Source organism: Aythya marila (assembly GCF_965140915.1).
Source record: "Aythya marila genome assembly, chromosome: 4".
In the NCBI taxonomy this organism is placed as follows: Eukaryota; Metazoa; Chordata; class Aves; order Anseriformes; family Anatidae; genus Aythya; species Aythya marila.
This window is the reverse complement of record NC_139045.1, coordinates 74847977-74865665: the sequence shown is the minus strand read 5'-3', so window position 1 is coordinate 74865665 and position 17689 is coordinate 74847977. Positions and strand designations below refer to the sequence as shown.

The following is a 17689-nucleotide window of genomic DNA, read 5'->3' as shown; positions in this document are numbered from 1 at the left end:
TTTCCCTTACTCTCATCCCTTCTATTATCCTTCATCATCATCTCCTCTCAGCTCTCTCCAGCAAGCAATTCTGAATTTCAGGCTTGTTCGCAACCTGGTGACCTTCCCCCCCGCCCACCCCAATACAAAACCTATGAATAATCATTGAAAGTGTGTTATAAATAATTGCATGTGTACCGCTGCCAACATGAGGCCAGTAATTACGTTTTATGATTCTGCTCATGTTTCTGGGTGGACTCTTGCTTTACAAGGGTAACAGAAGCCTTTGAGCAAGTTACTAGACCTTTTTACAGATCAAGTTGTCTTGGATTACAAGATCGTTTCTTACAGAAAAATTCTCCTTTGGTTATTTGAGCTGAGACTGAAAAACAGATTTCCAGGATAGCAATAGGGAGGGCATAAGGAGAAAGTTCAGCGTGAAGGTTCAAACCTTGCTTAATAACTTATTATTATTTAATTTCTTTCCATCCCCTGGGATCTCTAGGACAGAAGGAATGTAATTGCCACAAACACAGGTCTAACTCAGGTGAAGACATCGTGACATTAGGATGATGTTTCCTTCCGTGGTGTTTCAGAAGCGTTGCTTTCCAGGAGACCTGGTGTTTATAGTAGATGACACTGCTGGCACTTTGCTGCACTGTGAAAGCCTGTCCCACCTCAGGCAATCTCTGACTCTTGCTAGCTGGTTCCAGATGCTTTATTTAATTCCTGACACGAGCCAGAGGTCTCCTCTTTAATCAGCTCGCTACTTCCTCCGCCAATGAAATTAATGATCCCAGGTTTGGCCACATCTGACACCTGGGACTTAGATTCTCATTGCCATCTCGCTTTGTTTCCGTGCATCTCCAGCAAACATCCTGCTCCTCTGTGACCAGGACTAATCTCCAAGTATTGTATGCCCCCAGCTTCATTTCAGAGTCTGCCTAGAGCTGAATGGTTGTCCCACCTAGAGCTCTGCTCAATTTCCAGTTGCTGCACCAGAAGTGTGTGGACTTCCCTTAGGACTGCATCACATTTGGAGTCCTATTCATGCCTCAGATACCCTAGAGCATCATCTCAGATGGCAAGAAGCACTCACGTGTGAGCTGCTTTAGTGATACAGGAATGCAGATATGTAGCTCAGATGGGAATGACTGAATGATTACAAGATAATTCCCATCTTCCTGTGATTTTACAGCCTTCCCGTGACAAAGAACTTATATTTGCCTTTTATTCTATATTGCATATTTTATTTTTTTTACCATGCTGCCCCCATGGTTCTTTTCTGCTCATTTCTGCTTGTTTCCTGTCTCGATTCAGCATCTGTAGGGAAAGTCAATCTGTCACCTCAGATTTGGAACAACCATGAGACATGGCCATTTTTTCTCTTCTCTTTCTATCTCACGTATTTTTTCCACTGTGTTTCCCTGTTCTGTGGCCTCCACGTTGGTTTTATGCCTTTTATTACTAACAGTTAGCTGGATGAAATATCTCTTTCACTCTCCCTTTTATGAGATGTATTTGAAAAGTCTTGCCAAAGCTGCTTAGATCTTGCAATGCTGCTTCTCACTGTTCTTTGCAGCAATCTGAATATTACACAAGGTACAAATACGAAGCCTGCATTGCTTCCAAAGGTAGATTTCTAACCCAGATTTGACAATTAAAATAGCACCTCTGGGCCTAAGTTGCAGTCAGCCCCTGATGTTCTGGGCAATGTAGATACACACAATAAGATACATCCCTGTGTGGAAAGTTGGATATTAATATACAGACTGGGTTTACTATCTGTCTGTATCAGTATAGACTACACCACAATGCTGTTTTGGGATGAGAAGGGTGGATTTAGGTTATTTCTGTATTACACACAGCATGTCCCAACTTCTGAATCCTTGCATTTACAGCCTCAATGTCCTTTTAATGTGGAGGTTTGCTGGATTCAGTATAGGTTTTCATGTCTTTGCTTTTTCTCTTCTCAAATACAACCTGCCTGTTCCCTTGGTCACTTCCCACCCTGTGTTTATTGCTTGTCTCCCCCCATCAGCCTTGTTGGCTCTGGGGGCAATCACACCTATGTGGGGTTCCCTAATATCTCTTTGTAGTTAATGAAGGCATAGAAGTGCCTCACTGCAAGCATTCAATTTAGGTTCCTAGAGGAACCTCTGCACTGATGCTATGAAATATATTGTCTACCTGTATACACACTTACATTTAAATGCACACACACATATATATAAATGCATATATATAGTTACATACCTAATTTCTAGCTTCTTTCATTGCTTTTAAATTCCCACTGTCTTATCTCTTCCACTGTCTTATCTCTTCCTCTCCTCCTCAGTCAGAAACTTCGCCAGTTTTTTCAGCTTGGCTTCCTTCTCTCATCTCAGTTTCTGCCTTGTTCAGCCTCACTTATGCTTTGGGCTTGCAAACTCCAGCCTTCATGTTTAACATTTAGTGTCAGAAGCTAAAAAGCAGGCTAGGCGTAAGAAGAAAGGATGATAGATAGATGCAGTGACCTGGGCTGATACAGACATATACACAATTCTGTCTTTGAACCCAAGGTTGTCTGGAAAAGTGCCACTGGAGAACGTATTTTGGAACCCTGTGGTTTTGTAAAGTCAAGACAAGGATCTCTGTTCCTTGTTTTTAATCATCATTCATCTTCATAAAACTTCAGGGGGGTTTAGCTTTTGTTTGAATGAATTTTGTGACTTCCAGAGAAAACAGAGGCGGGGGAGTATAATTGAGAGCTTGTTTAGTGCCAAATTCATCTTAAAGCAGGGAATGCAAATCACATAGCAAGTGTTGAATTATATATGATTAAAACTGCTTCAGCCCTTGCAAAGAAAAATAAAAGAGAGCCTTTATATTCATCAGTTAATCATATACCAAAAAAAAAATGGATAGAACAAAAAAGAACTTAATCACAGAAAAAGGGGTCACAGTTGCTGTTTGACATATGGCTGGGTTCTCTGTCATGACAGTGCAATGCAGAACACACTGTCACTTAAGTGTTTTAAAGACGCACATTAAGAAGAGAGTTCATTGATAAATGACCCTTTAAAATGGGAGAGATTCACTTCCTAGCAATGAATGCTCAAGGTCTGTACAGTTGTCTTGGCTCATTTTGGATATTCCTGTGTTTTGCAAGCTAGGCAGGGCTGGAAGGTTTTTCAGTTCTTTGTTACGTGTAGTGGTGTAATAGGATGGAGAAGGGTTTTTTTAAAACACTGACAGCATGGTGCTAGTATTGTCCATTTCTGCGAACAGCTGTTAGTCTGGAATTAGGTCAAACTCAACAGCCTTGGTCTTTCCTGATCCAGAAAGTGCCAGAGATCATAAATTAATTAATTAATTAACTAATTAATTTAAAAAAAGTAATGTTCTTTTTGCTTCTCTACAGTATGAATGGTAACCTGAAAACGAGTCCTGGCCCCTGCTGAACCAGCAATGTTGACATGCTCTTAGTATTGTTTGATTCAGTGGACATCATAGCTCCCTTGGAGAGCTCTCTGAACTTCATGTACTGAGTCCTCTGTCTTTGAAGGCATTGTGCTCATTTTGCAGCTGGCAGGGGTGTGCATGGGGATGCTGTGTGTTCTGCCATAAGGTCAAGTCTGCAGAGATGGTGTTGAGGCCAAGGAGGGTGCAGAGTGAACAACTGGGCTTTTCTTTCCCTTGGTAAGCAGTTTCCTCAGCTCTCTGGAAAGAATGCCAAAGGAGGACACAGACCTTCAGCAGGTGAAGATGCCACTTTTCTGCTGCTTTGGTGGCAGAGTGTCAGTGTTTGGTGGTTTGGTTAGCTGCAGAGCCTCAGTAGCTGTGTTAGTGTCTGGTCAAGCAGGCAAAAGCCATTCTCTTCATTACACAGATGGGCAGCAGAACTTGGGCAGAATTGGACATATTTATCTGCTGAACAAGGCAGAAACGCTCATGGATCTGAAAGTCAAATATAAATGGGACATTTTCTTGCCATCTCTCCTGGCACTTGGATGTTTTCTGGTGCTGAGGTCTCCACCATCCCCAGCAGAGTCCTATGCTGAGCCAGTAGACACCTGCTTTCTCTGTGTTTCATTTCCAGGAAAATCCAAAGAGCTAAATTTCTCAAGGAACCTTATTGCTGCTCTCAGGGCATGCCTAACTCCGCATTCAGTCTCAAACAGTGATCATCTTCCATGGGTTAGCATAGCGGTTGCAGCTCTTCCCCCATGGGAGGGCTTTTGAGCCCATTCCCCTTGCTTCCCAAGAGAGTCCCTAACCACCAGCCTGAAAAATTATCCTCAGAGGAGGAAAAGCCACTTCCCTTTTCCACAACAGTTTTGCCAGGGTTTCTGCCTCTCAGCTTTGGTTTTGCAGGCCTCTGTCTTGATTCCGTCAGTGACGGTGACTGCTGACTAACATCAGCTTAATGTGGAATTTATTCACTTGACATTCAGGCCTGACTCCAGAGTGGTTTCTTTGGTTTTGAGGTGGCTGTTCTCACATTACAAGCACACAGAAACCACAAGGCCTTCAGCAACCACAACTGGACAGGGCCGTAGGAACAAGAAGCAGGCAGGGACTGCAGCAAGGCCTGTGCACAGACTTCTGCTCCAGCAGGGGAGGGATGATGCAGGAGCCTTTTTTGACAGCTCCTTCTGTAAATAATGCCACTGCTGGGGATTAAACAGACCCTCCGTAATCTGTTCCACTTTTTAGCTTTCCACATAACATTTTTCTTAATATCTAACTAAATCTCCCTTGCTGCACATTTACTCTAAATTACGTCTCATCTTACATCCCACCGCAGTGAAGAGCTATCTATCACTGTCCGCTTCTGAACTGTCTTGTTTACATATTTGAGTGCTTGGATTTGTTTCTTCACAACTGTCTTCCTAAACTAAACAAACCCAGTTCTTTCAGACCTTCCTCACAGGTCAGGCCTGCAAAAACACTTGTAGTTTTCATGAAATTCCTCTGGGATCTTGTAAGGTTCCTTAACATGTGTTGTCTAGTCAAAAAGGTGGACCCAAACTCCAGCTGAAGCCCACTGGAGCTGAGAAGTGCAGGATAATTGCCTTGTGTGTTAAATATGCACCACTCATGTCCCGGAAACTTGTCTTTTCTGGTTAGCTTCCTGCTGCATTTTATTTTTCAGCCCACAACCACCTCCCACCCCATGGTCACGTCCCCCATAATGTTGGTGAGCCATCTGTTCCCTAGCTTGACTTCTCCCTCCTGTCCTCTTGTACTGGCATTGCCCAATGCCACTTCTCCTTCTGCTCAGTATAATCCTCCTGTTTTCAGACACTGCCTTCAATGGATCAAGATAATTTTGAATTCCATTCTTGTCCTGCACATTGCCTGTGACCCCCTTCTTGTCTTCTGTCAGCCACAAATTACATAAATCTATTCTCTATTCCTTCATCGGACTCATTATCAGAATATTGAACAGTACCAGCACAGAACAGACCCTCAAAGACCTTCTAGTCTGAAAACGTGCCATGCTACTCCTTTTTGAGTATTCATGAGCACCCACTTTGTCATGACTACACAGAGACCTTTCTCATGGGTACTGCATGTGGACCTCTGCCAAATGACTTGGAAAAATAAAATCATCACCCTTTGACCCACCTGGCTGGTCTCATCCACCTGGTCGGTCTATAATTCACCTTGTTCCTTCTCCTGCTTCCTAAAAAAGGGCATTTCTTTGTCCACTTCATCAGAGCCACATTCTTGATAAGGACTGTGAAGCCAAAGATATTACTTTTCTGCCACTTCTTGTAGCTGGTACGCACAGACTCTCTGACAGGCTCCAGAAACCCCTGGGAATGCGTAATTTTGTGTAAGCAGTTGTGTGGAATGAGGGTATTTAAAGCAGTATCTGAAGGGAACAACTCTTCTTCCATGGAGAGCGGGGTAGGATATGACAGGAAGCAGCTTGGATGTCATTTGGGAGGTGTCTCCCAAAAAGATCCTCAAAGTATTTTATCTCCTTGGAACTGCAGACCATCTCATCACCCACCTGCTTGGGCAGCAGCAGAAGTTTAGGGTCCTGCTCTTCCTTTTCTCAGAGAAGGATAAGGCCGTGATGTGCACGTCAGATACACACCTGTCCCCAGTTTAGGCATGTGTATCTGTCCCCAAATGGATCAACAGCACAGATGTTCCTCTCCACACCTCCAGCCTCTTTCCATCAACCTCCCTTCCGAGAATTGATTACAATAAGAGACCAAGAGACACAGCAAGTTTTTAGTTGTTTGTTTTTTTTTTTTTTCCTTTTTTTCTTCCTTTTTTTTTTTCCTGCTTTAATTTTCATTTTATTTGCCATTGTAAATTCCTTTTCAGGTTCACATTCTAAAGAATGTGAAACAGTGGGTGGTATTAGGAGCAGGAAAGTGATACTCTGCAAATAATTGTAGACAAGGAAAAAAGAATTCTGGGGTGAAGGGAGTTAAGCTAAAGCCAAAGATTAATTAAACTAAAAAATAAAATCCAGCAGCAGTGCAGGTGGGTCAACAGGTAGGTGAGGTTATGACTTGTAAGTAAGTTGATTTAAAGAATTCACCCGGTTGAAAACAAAACAAAACAAAACAAAACAAAGAAAAAGAAAAAGAAAAAATATCGATATATCTTGAATGTCATTGGTGAACAAGGCATAGAAATCTGTGCTGTCAGATCCTAAGCACTCAGAGCTGCAGCCCGCAGAAATGCTTCTCTGTTCATGAGACAGAAATTAAAAGGTCTTGGGCTATCTACTAACTCTGGGTATCATTTTTAAAAATAGAAACTACTGCAATGTGCCTGTCCCCGGGAGCAGTAGGAAAGAAGGACAAACCCCTCAGACTGAGATTAGATCCCAATAAACTCAACAGGAATATTCAGAGAAAATATTTTCCTTTGTCTGCCAAGGGAGATGTTTCCAAGACAATGACTGGGGATCTATTTTCTTTTATGCTGTTAGCTGCCCCTCTTGGGTCCTTGCAAATTGCCCTGACCGAGAAGACTTTGAGAGTCTGCATTTTCAATGACCTTGATGGGAGATGTTGCTTGTACAGAGTTCCCTTTGGGTTTTAACTTGCTCCTGAGACTTTTGACAGGAAAGTGCAAGAATCATTTGAAGGAAATGAGGACATTGCAACACACATTGATGATACCCTGAAAGATGACAGGGAAGAACAGCAAAAGAAGAAGACAACAAAAGAAATGTTTCCTGACCCAGAAAAGGGTCATGAAATAGAACATGGCAAAAAAAATATAATTTAAAATCGGAAATGTGAGATATCTGGGAGAAACTGTAAGTGAATTGTTATACTGACTCTGGCCAAAGCCAGGCCAATGCAGAGATGCTGCTTTAATAGATAAGAAAGATTTTGTGGAGGTTGGTTCCTGGAATGAATTGAGGTGACAAGCTTTCTGGGCTCTTATGCAGAAGGACTCAAAATGAGACAAGTGTGCCAACTTGGACAGGGAGTTTTGAAAGAGTGAAGAAAGCAAGCACCTGAGTTTTGGCAAGCTGTGTCACCTGGAGGTGATCCACGTGGCCAGTAAATCCTCTGTTGATGATTCGGGGCAGTGTGACAAAATCCTTGTGCACTTTGCAGACTGGTGGTAGTGGTTTTCAGAAACCCTCTTGAAACATTAATGCGTAGAGGGATGTGTTTGCTGCAGAGGCTGTTACAGAAATATATTCAGCTAGGGGAGACTCACCTGTCAGAAAGCAGAGGGCTGTTTAGCTTTCTGTCTTCCAGCTGCATCCGTGTGGTTTTCCTGCAAACCAGGAAAACACCAGCTGAGAGCAGGCACACTCCTGAGAGCATTTGATGAGTCTGTACATGGAGACTGTCTGTAGAGCCACGTAACACACGCAAATCTGTTGGAAGAGATTTCTCTCATCTCAGACACAACAGGGAATACATTTCTGGGGGCCATGGCAAAAGACAAGACATTGCAGCAAGTTATTAACAGTGTCACTGAAAGAAGGCTTGGGAATTACATATCAATTCAAATCATAGCTTTCTGTAATTTATACTGTGGTGAATGGATACAAAAATTAATAGTGCCAAAAATATTACAGAGTTATACGTATATATATGTATAGGAATTTTATAGAATCTCTGAGATCTCATAAAGCGTATTGCAGCGGCCACAAATGAACACAGAGATGAAGAAAATGACTGTGTATGAAACATGTCAGCAATTCCCTCCTCAAAGAGAAAAAAGAATGATGGTGAGTCAGATACGGTGGACCTGTTAGATTATCCAGGGTATTCTGAGACTGCATTATTATAGAAACATTGAAGAATAGAACATCCCGAGTTGGAATGGACCCATGAGGATTAATGAGCTCTGCTCCTGCCTCCACACAGAGCTACCCTGGGGAGCCTGTTACAGTGCCCAAATTGGAGAGATTTCTACTCAAGTACCTTGTAGGAAACAATAAACTTTTATTTGGCAGATATAGGCTTCTGGAAATGGTTATGTTCTACAAAGGTCCATACTTAATTGACTGGGTTTTGCAAGATTTAGAAGAGTTGGCAAACACCAGAAACCTTTAGTCAAATGATTTGAAGGAAGGTGGAGCTAGGGGAGTTTAAAAACTACATATCTATATATTTATATATGTATATAAGCCCCTTACAGGCTCTGGAGGAGATCTGTATCTAACCCTGCTGGACAGAAGACAGCCTTTAAGGCACTAGATGAAATTTTGCTCAGAAAGCTGAGTATCAGCCTGCCTTACATATTCAAATCTGGGCTGAGATGCTGATCTGTTCTTGAGGCACAGACAGAGAGGTAAATAGATGTCTCTGCTTGGGATTGTGCCACCCTCGCCACCTGCCTCCTGCACATGCTTGCAGAATACTCCATTCGTCCTTATCTTAGCTTTATTAGCTTTTTATTTATATTTATACATATATGTATTATTTTATTTTTTTTAAATCTAGAATGGGGACATTTTATTTCTTCTCTGTGTCAACCCCAGCAGCTGACTTGGTCATTGCGTTCTTGCTGGTGACATGAAGCAAATCTCCTGCTAAACCTCCTGCTTCCCATCTTAATTTGCTTCTTTTTGTCCCATTCTTAAAAACATCATCCTCCCCACATAAGGGGCTGGATTTCTATGTCTGGGGCTGCTATGGCCAGACCTGGCTTAGAAAAATACCTTGTCAGGACTGTTGCTTTCACCATTGCACTGGAGAGCTCTGACATGTCGCACACTCTTCTCAAGGATGTTGAAGAAGAAGAGAAAACATCATAGGGCTGGACAGGGCAGATGCAAGTTGCCAGCATGTGGAGCATTACAGCGGTCTGCTCTCCTTTTTAGATCACCCTCACTTCATCTGAACACAGCACCGGTTGAAGTGATAATGACTTCTCTTTCAATGGCAGCTTTCATTGGATGTATTTTGATATGCCAGTAAGATTTGCTTTAAAATGTCAGCAATAAAAACACATTCAAAGCAATACATTTAGTGCCTCAGCTCGACAGTCTGTATAGGTTCCCATCAGCCACATTTTTGACTCAATAAATGTTGGGCATGAACAATACTCTGCATTTTCCACAACCCTCCCTCCACACACACGTGTGCATGCTCGAGTTCTTTTTTCCCTGCTTTCTACAGAGATCAGACTGAAGTTTTCCAAGAGATGCAGACAATCTGTGTGCTTCCAACTTCGCAGCCATGGCCAGTTAGGGTTCCTCACTGTACCTTCTCTCTCCAAGAAAATGCATAATGAATTCTTCTCTTTGGAACAGGATGCCCACAGTGTCCTCCTGGGATCAGATTAATCGGAAGAATAAAGATGATTCTGGCTCAAAGGTTCTTGATACTCTTCCTGAGTCACCTTCTTTGGGATGTGCTTTCAACAGCATACGGTCAAATACCAGGCTTGAAGTCACAGGAAGGCATGTGGTGAAAGGTCTTGTTCAGTTCCTCTTTGGGGGGAAAACGAACAAGAAATGAACTGAAAATGGAAAAATGAACTTTTCCAGTGCAGAAGGAGGTGTCTGGATGAGGACCATGACAGGTCAGAAAAAGGGAAGGAGGCACAGGAGACAAGTTGGTTGAGCAGACCCAACCAAAGGTAGACCATCCTGGATCTAAATTTGCTTTGCTATGCCTTAGCAGAGAATCTTTGATTTTACCACATTTTAAAGCCAAATTTAGGTACAGCTTATGGGTTATGTGTACATAATTTAAGTACTTAGAAATCTCTGATCCCTGAGACCTCACAGGCTTTAATACAGTTGTTCTTACAGCTCCCTGCTCTTATCTTTAATGTATGGACAAGGACCTGATATCTCTGATGTTTGTTTATAGGCACATGTGTTAAGACCTATTGACCAAAAGCCTCACTAATTGACCTGTCTCCTTCAGGTGGTGTAACTGGTTAACTTTGGGATAGGGGAAGCACTTCAATTACACCAGAAATGAGGGACTGAAGCCCCCTGAGCTATCACTGTCACAGTGTCCTCAAGTTTTGGCAAGCACTGAATGTGACACGATTCAAGATCACTGCCCTAACCTGTATCCTGTAGTACAATATGCTTTTCAGAGTACGCATTTCAGAATAAAGTGTACCCAGTTTGAATTCTCATGGATGCTCAGAGCTTGTAAGCCTTTTTTTTTCTTTTTTTTCTTTCTTTCTTTCTTTTTTTTTTTTTTTTTTTTTTTTTTTTTTTCTGGTGATATGGATGAATCTTATTCAGGGCAGGTACACAACTGTTTGCAAGCAGGTCATGCACGCAGCATGATGGTCTGATTTGCATCTTCATTTCATAAAACCGTTGTTTATAGCTGAGTCTGTGGTTAGTCTGGCTGAGTCAATTGAGCAGGATGGGGCTTTCCAGAGGCATCTTTGCAAAACAAAGGCTGAAGTCTTGTCAGAAAGGATGTGCTAGTGCAGGAGAATAATGATATCTAGGGAGACTTCACTACAAGTTATCATGAGAATTTGCAGGAAGAATTTTTTTCTCCTTCAGGGTAATGGATGCGTGATGAAACTTCGCCAGACTACAGACATTCAGAGGGGTTTTCTTCCAGCCTTAAAGTTTGCAGACCCTATCCCACAACCTATGCCCCATCTCATGAACTATTTATTTATTTATTTATTTATTTTCCCAGGCAGGTTCTAGTCATTGACTCGGTGGGGGACAAATAGATTGCTTCACCTTCCCAGGCTTCAGCAAAGTCAGAGCGACGCTTGCCTCCTGGTAAATGGCTAAGAGAGCTACGGATGCGAAGGGCTGTCAAAGACAAATGGGGGATTACTGAGTTCATCTCAGCAGGTGTCTAAAACCCGACTCACTGTGCCCTCTTTGAGTAATTCATGCGTTCATTTAACACGTGTGGCCATCGCGTTTCACTCTCACTTTGCAGCCTAAGTAAGTCCCCACAGGGCAGAGGATAGCCCACCAAAAACACATGCTCATCCTCAGACTTGCAAAGATCTGTCATGCCATTGACAGGTGGAGTCACTTGCTTAATAAATCTCCTGCCACATCAGGGATCTTAACTAACAGGATGCCTAAAGTTTCAGGCTGCTCTGAAGGTATCCAGGTGGCACGTGTTAGTCTACGACAAGCAGGAAGACAGAATACAGGAATGTGTTTTCTTCTGGTTTTGATTCTGTGCAATGAGTAAATTATCTTGTACATGGAACAGCTATTAGAGAAGGAACCACTTAGTGAGTGTTGTTGTATTTATTTGTATTTCTCCAGTGCTTGTAAAGTCCTGCCTGAAGGCACTCTTCAGACAAGAAATTGCTTATAACCTTAAAGTAACGGGAGGAAGGTCAGAGATGTAGGTGCAAAGAGTCAGGCAAGCACATTTTTAATGCCTGCTGAAGATGTGCAGCATGTTATTGGCTCGAACTTTCTGGCATTGCTTTGACACCCTCCAACGTTACATTCCTGAAGTGTTCTCAGCAAATTCCCCCACCCCAGCACTGACCAGGAAGAACTGCTAGCAAAAGATCAGTTTGCACTGAGGGATTTCATTCTGTGTGTGTAATGTTTGTAAACCCGTCCAGTTCCACAGAGGGTTGACAGCAATGAATGGTGACATCTTCCCTGCATGAGCTGCTCTGATCTAATTCAGCAAAACAGCATCCCAAAGGGGTTTGCTGGGTGCTACGAAATCTGTTTGACAGCTGTGCAAGGCATGGGGGATCTCCTGGCAGGGCTGCTCTCAGACGGGTCTGGAGGAAGGACCATCCGTATGGCAGAGGTGTTTAATGGGGGCAGCTCTGTTACAATTTACATTCTTCTCTCTAAATCAGGCTCATGTCCAGCAACATGAGCCCTAGTAAGTCCATGCTGGAGCAGTGCAGACAGCCAATTCCTAGTGGTGTTGCCACTCTGGCATACCTCAAGCACTATTGAGTGTCCCAAGCCCATTGCAAAAGGGACCCCTGGAAAGAGGGACCTGTGAGCCACAGCTTCTTGCCCTTCTGGAGAAAATCTCAGGTATGCAGGTGGTGGCATATCCAAAAAATATGTGTGGAGGGAAGGCAGTCCACTGCAACATCTGCAGCTATTTCGATGGGAAATGGGAAATGACATCTAGGCTGTATACAGGGGTTTGCTCTTAGGTGATCCTGAGCGCTTGGCTGTAAAGGCAGGGCATGAAAGCAGAGTCTAAACAAGTTTTAAGAGTGACCACCAGCATTAGCCACCTGGACACATTCATTCATCACTATTGGTTTATGAATATTTGGGAAATACTATGAATATTTCTTCCAGACTCCCTTCCCCATCCATTCTCACTCCAGGAAAAGTGTGAGTAACAAATTATTTCTGACAGCTCCAGGTTGGTTATCAGGCAGTTACCTATTGTCAAGCACCAATATTTGTCCTGCAGATTTAATCTGACCCAGCCTGGTGCTTCCTAAAACCTAAATGGGCAATAAACCACTTCTGTTGCCTTGCTAGAGATTTTGAATGGTTGTCCTCCTCTAAGCAGCAAATATTATAAAAGAAAAAAATAATAAAATCTGGAGTCAACAGCTTGTCTCTCTAATAGTGACTGACTTCCTAGCACTGTGCATGGATTCACATCAAAGACATACAAAAAAAGGGAGGTGTGCCAAAACCCCAGGTTGGACAGCACCATAAAACACGGTGTGGTGCCTCCTAAAACGTCTGCACCCCCTGTCCTGCTGCAGGAGGGGTTGGAAAGTTAGCATAGCAGGGTCTGGTGGCAGTGCTCTGTTACACAAAGCCTTTTGTGTGCCATTTCCAAGCTGGCACGCGGTGTCACCTTCACACTTCTGCACCCCAGACCCTGCTGCATTTGCATGGTGAAGGAAATAATCTCCTTGAAGGAGAGTCAGATCTCCTGGTCCAACCAAGTGCACTTTGAGAGACCTGCTGCAGGAGAAGCAGGGCTCTGTTAAGGCATTGGGAAGAGCCAGGTTTTTCTCTTACTGCTGCACATTAGGAGTGCCTTTATGTGAGTGTCATCGAGGTAAGCAAGAGCAGAAACAGATGTGGAGCAGCGCTGCAAACAGGATGTGAAAATAAACTCATTACCCCATCTGCCCACCGTAAACAGCGTGAAATTAGCGGCAAGCGAGGAATAAAAATTCAGACAAATGGGCTTTTAAAGAGAGCAGAGGGAGCTGGAAGTTGTGCTATTAGAAAAGCAGAGGCACAAAAAGCCCAAGCCACGCACAACCCGGCACATACACCCAGCCCCATCAACCAGGGGCAGATATGGAGAGAAATCCCATGGTGGAGCATCATTAAGGTGCTATTTCTGAAGGCAAAACCAGAAGGGCTGCTCTGCCTATGGGAGAGAAAACCTAATGTTGCTTTTGTCCCTGCCTGTTAGCAAGCGCTGTCTATTTTATGTCACCGAGATTTTTTTTTTTTACCTTTTTTTTTTTTCTTTCCCTGAGAGGCGCTCTCTTAATGTTGCATAAAATTACTCTCTCAGGGGTAGTGCGAGGAGGAAAAACGCAGTGTTATGTTGTCTCAGTTGCAAAGACTTCGCTGACAATAAAAGCCCCTGAATGATTTGGTTTTTAAGTGACATGATTATGGAGCGGGTCATTCGTGACACTCCAGTTAAAGTTGCTTCAAGCACCTCTGCTGTAAAGCCTGCACGGTGGTGTTTTATGCCCCAGGCTTGGGCTGTAAATATTCACCCCCGGCCTTTGTTCTGCGAAGCAAGCCTCGGCTTGAGGATATATTTACTTAAAATTTTGCAGGAAATTTCTCAAATGGTCAATCCGCTTGATTTATTTAAAGTGGGATCCCAAAGTGTTTTACAGCTTTTACAGGCTGGCTGTGTTTATATCTATCCTGGGGAGGATCGTCTGCCACTCATGTAGCAGAGAGGTGGAAGGAAGGATATAATTCCTATTTTAAGTTACTTTTTTAGCAGCTGACATGACACTGACAAAGTCATCTCTTCTAGAATAAAACCTGCCATGCTTTATCGTAGGCCAGAGGAGATCCTTTGGAGTAAGTCAAGGCAAAATAAGTCAAGCGCTTTTTTTTTTTTTTTTTTTTTTTTTTTTTTTTTTTTCCCTATAGATTCTGCTCAGAAAGGTTGTGCATGGAAAATTCAGCAGTGCCTGAAAGCAGAGACTATAGCTCCGGCTCGCTTTATAGATCTCAGAGAAATTGCAGACCAAATGATATTTCAAGGAAACTGGTTCCTTGTGTTCTGAGTTCTTCAAGATATGACAGCCCAAGGCAGAGTTTCCTATGTGTTGGAAATAATTTCTCTCTCCACATTTGGCAGATCCGAACAAGCCTTGAGTGCTAAACAAACCAGGTCTATGAATAAATCAGGGGTAGGGGAACTCAAATTTGAGGTGTTGTGAGATTTGTGATAACTGAAAGCTTGTCATTGGCCATGAGGCACCGCGAAATAGTCTGGAGTTTGACAAAAGTTTCTGCATTTGGGCTGCCACTGGGCTGTTTCAGGAGAAACCTCCTGGTGGGTTCACCCAAAGTTTGTAATAAACATAATTGAAATATCTGAATTCCAGCTGCTACCTTCCACTCTAATCAGCCAGAGCAACAGAAACAGCAGCTTCTAAGGAAACACCCTGCCACTGCCAGGAAGGGGAATGAGTGCACCAGGCTCAAGTCCTGCATGAGAAGGGCAGCAAAGGCAAGGAGGGTGCCGAAATTCGGGGCCTGGGAGGCAGCAGGTGGAAGGAGGGAACAGAGATCCCATGGAGGAATAAATAGGAAATCGGAGGGAGTGGAGATTTCATAAAGCTCTCAGGGATGGAAACCTGGGGGCCACATTTCAGAGAGAGAATTTGTTGGTGTTGTCCGAGTTGGCTCTCACCAGGAGCAGACCCTGGAGGGGTTCAACATGAGAAGAGCTCCCTGTTTTGTCTACCCCATGAAGCTGTAATGTATTCCCATCCAAATGAGCCATGTTGGGGGGTAAGGATTCCCTTTTGGGAACCATTTGAGAAATCCTCCTTCAAGGTCATAGCAGCACTTTCTGCTTTTATAGTGTAGCAGAATCCAAAGATCACATTTACAGGCGTGAGGACTGAAACTCCCCTGCCATAAACTGGGTTCCAGTCTTCACCACTCCCCCAGGCCATGGTGCAGCCGTGCCTGACCCATGTCGACATGCTCCAGAGCACCACAAAGACTGGAAGGAATGCAATTCTCCTTGTCTCCTGTGCTGTCCCCACCATGGGTGCCACCGTGCCCCGCTGAGCACAGCTGAGCCTCTGGCCCCATCGTTGCCAGGGTGCAGCGATGCTTACATGAGCCTTGGAGTGATCCTAGGCCAGGACCCATCCCCAGCAGCCAGTCTGGATGTGGCCAGCCAGCTGGAGAGTGGAAGAGCATTTAATAGCATGGAAATGGTCTGCTGCAGGCCATGGGGACACAGCAGCACCAAGCCCTGCTGGGCATATTTAATTTATTGGTGTGTGGTAGCACTGATGCCTTCCTCCTGTGCTTTTCTCTGTCCTCACAGCAGGGGGAACAGAGCAGCACTTTGTGTTTTCACAAGTAATTCTGAGGAGAATTCTCAGGAGCTTGGAAAAAGCTGAGATAAAACAGTGGGAGTCCTGGGGAGGTGGTGACAATGAACAAGGGACACGTGTGTGCTAAATCCATGTCAAAACACTCCACATGGGGCAGCTCATAGCTTCAAGAAGGTGTGGGCAGCTTTAAATCATGTGCAAGGAGGAGTGAGTGGGGTCTCCGGGAGGACTGGGCTTCTGTTATCTTTGGAGGATGGAGATGAAATTGAAAAGTGAGGGAGCAAAGGGCTCGGAGAGGTTTTTGTGCTCCAAGCAGGAAAAGACAAGCATCAGGAACCAGATGCATGTATACTCCTGCTTCCATGCTGACCCCATCTGGGGTCCCTCTCTCAAATCAGGAAGACCCTGGGCCCAAAGATGAAGGTGACCTCTCCTTCTGGCTCCTCAACCAGAAGTGTGGGAGGCCACGTGCATCTCTCTGCTGCTGGTGGCCCAAAACTTTTGGAGAGAGGGCTGGGTTGGAGTGCTGAAGCTCAGGTTGAGCCACGCCTCCCCAACATCCAGTTTCCCTTCTCCCAGTCCTCTCCTTTCACTCCTCTCTGATGCTGCTGGGCAATGCTGAAGCACACTTGGCCAGGTGAAATATTTACCCTCGTATGGGGCAGCTCCTGAGTAGGGACGGTGAGCATGGGCATTTACACCCCCAGCCAACCTGCTGGGGAGCCACCCACCTGCTTAAGGGCTACAGAAACACGGTCATTGCTTGTAGAGTGGGTAGTGGAGAGGGTGATTTCAATCTCTTTAAGTGAAGATGAACATCCCTGGGGTTGCTCCATCACCCTCACGCCCTCCCTCTCCCTTTTTCTTGCAGAAGGTATGGCGGAAGCTGTCAGCTCAAGCAGGGACTGCCTCCAAGCAGGCGAGTCCTGCACTAACGACCCCATCTGCAGCTCCAAATTCAGGACCCTCCGGCAATGCATCGCAGGCAACGGAGCCAACAAGCTGGGCCCCGACGCCAAGAACCAGTGCCGGAGCACAGTGACGGCCCTGCTCTCCAGCCAGCTCTACGGCTGCAAGTGCAAGCGGGGCATGAAGAAGGAGAAGCACTGCTTGAGCGTCTACTGGAGCATCCACCACACGCTGATGGAAGGTCAGTTGGGTGGGTGCTCTTTTCTCATGGTCTTCTTAAAAAGAAACTGCTGCTGGGGCTTTCTGTAGAGGTCCCCAGAACCCAAGTCAAGGGTTGGACTCGATGATCTTTTGAGGTCCCTTCCAACCCCTTCAATTCTGTGATTCTGTGAAGTCAATGCAAAAAAGGAAAAGGTCACCTATATCATATCCCGATCCCTCTCAAGAACTATTGACCCCCAGAGTAATGGCATTTTGAGGAAAGCAATCCCAAAAACCTGAGACACCTCCTTCCTTTTTTATAAGTTGTCTTCTTTTCCACAATGTCCCCGGTATATCTTGAGATATTTGCTGGGGAAATGCATGGCATGTTTTGCATGTAAATAGAAGAACTCTAGCCAAGACCTGAAGCTCCAGATTTTATTGAAACACTATACAAAGTCTGGGCACCGAGGAAAAAAACAGTGTGAATTTAAAACAAATCACTCTCTTGGAGGATCTCAAGTGCACCGGTGTCTTTGGGTTAGTGAAGATTTGGGGCTGGTGACATCAAGTTGGAATTTAAAGTGTTCCCAGAGCCAGTATTTAGTAAGTTTGGATTTTGACGTTTTTTAAGAGTCATCATAAA

At 44.3% G+C, this 17689-nt stretch overlaps 1 protein-coding gene across 1 annotated transcript in view; it reads left to right on the top strand.

Moving 5' to 3' along the window:
* Positions 1–17689, top strand: part of GFRA4 (GDNF family receptor alpha 4) — a 65062-nt gene that overhangs the window by 36106 nt on the left and 11267 nt on the right. Inside the window, exon 2 of the mRNA XM_082760306.1 lies at positions 16805–17083. Within this exon, the coding sequence (XP_082616432.1) occupies positions 16805–17083 (279 nt within the window). The remainder of the gene's footprint in view (positions 1–16804; positions 17084–17689) is intronic.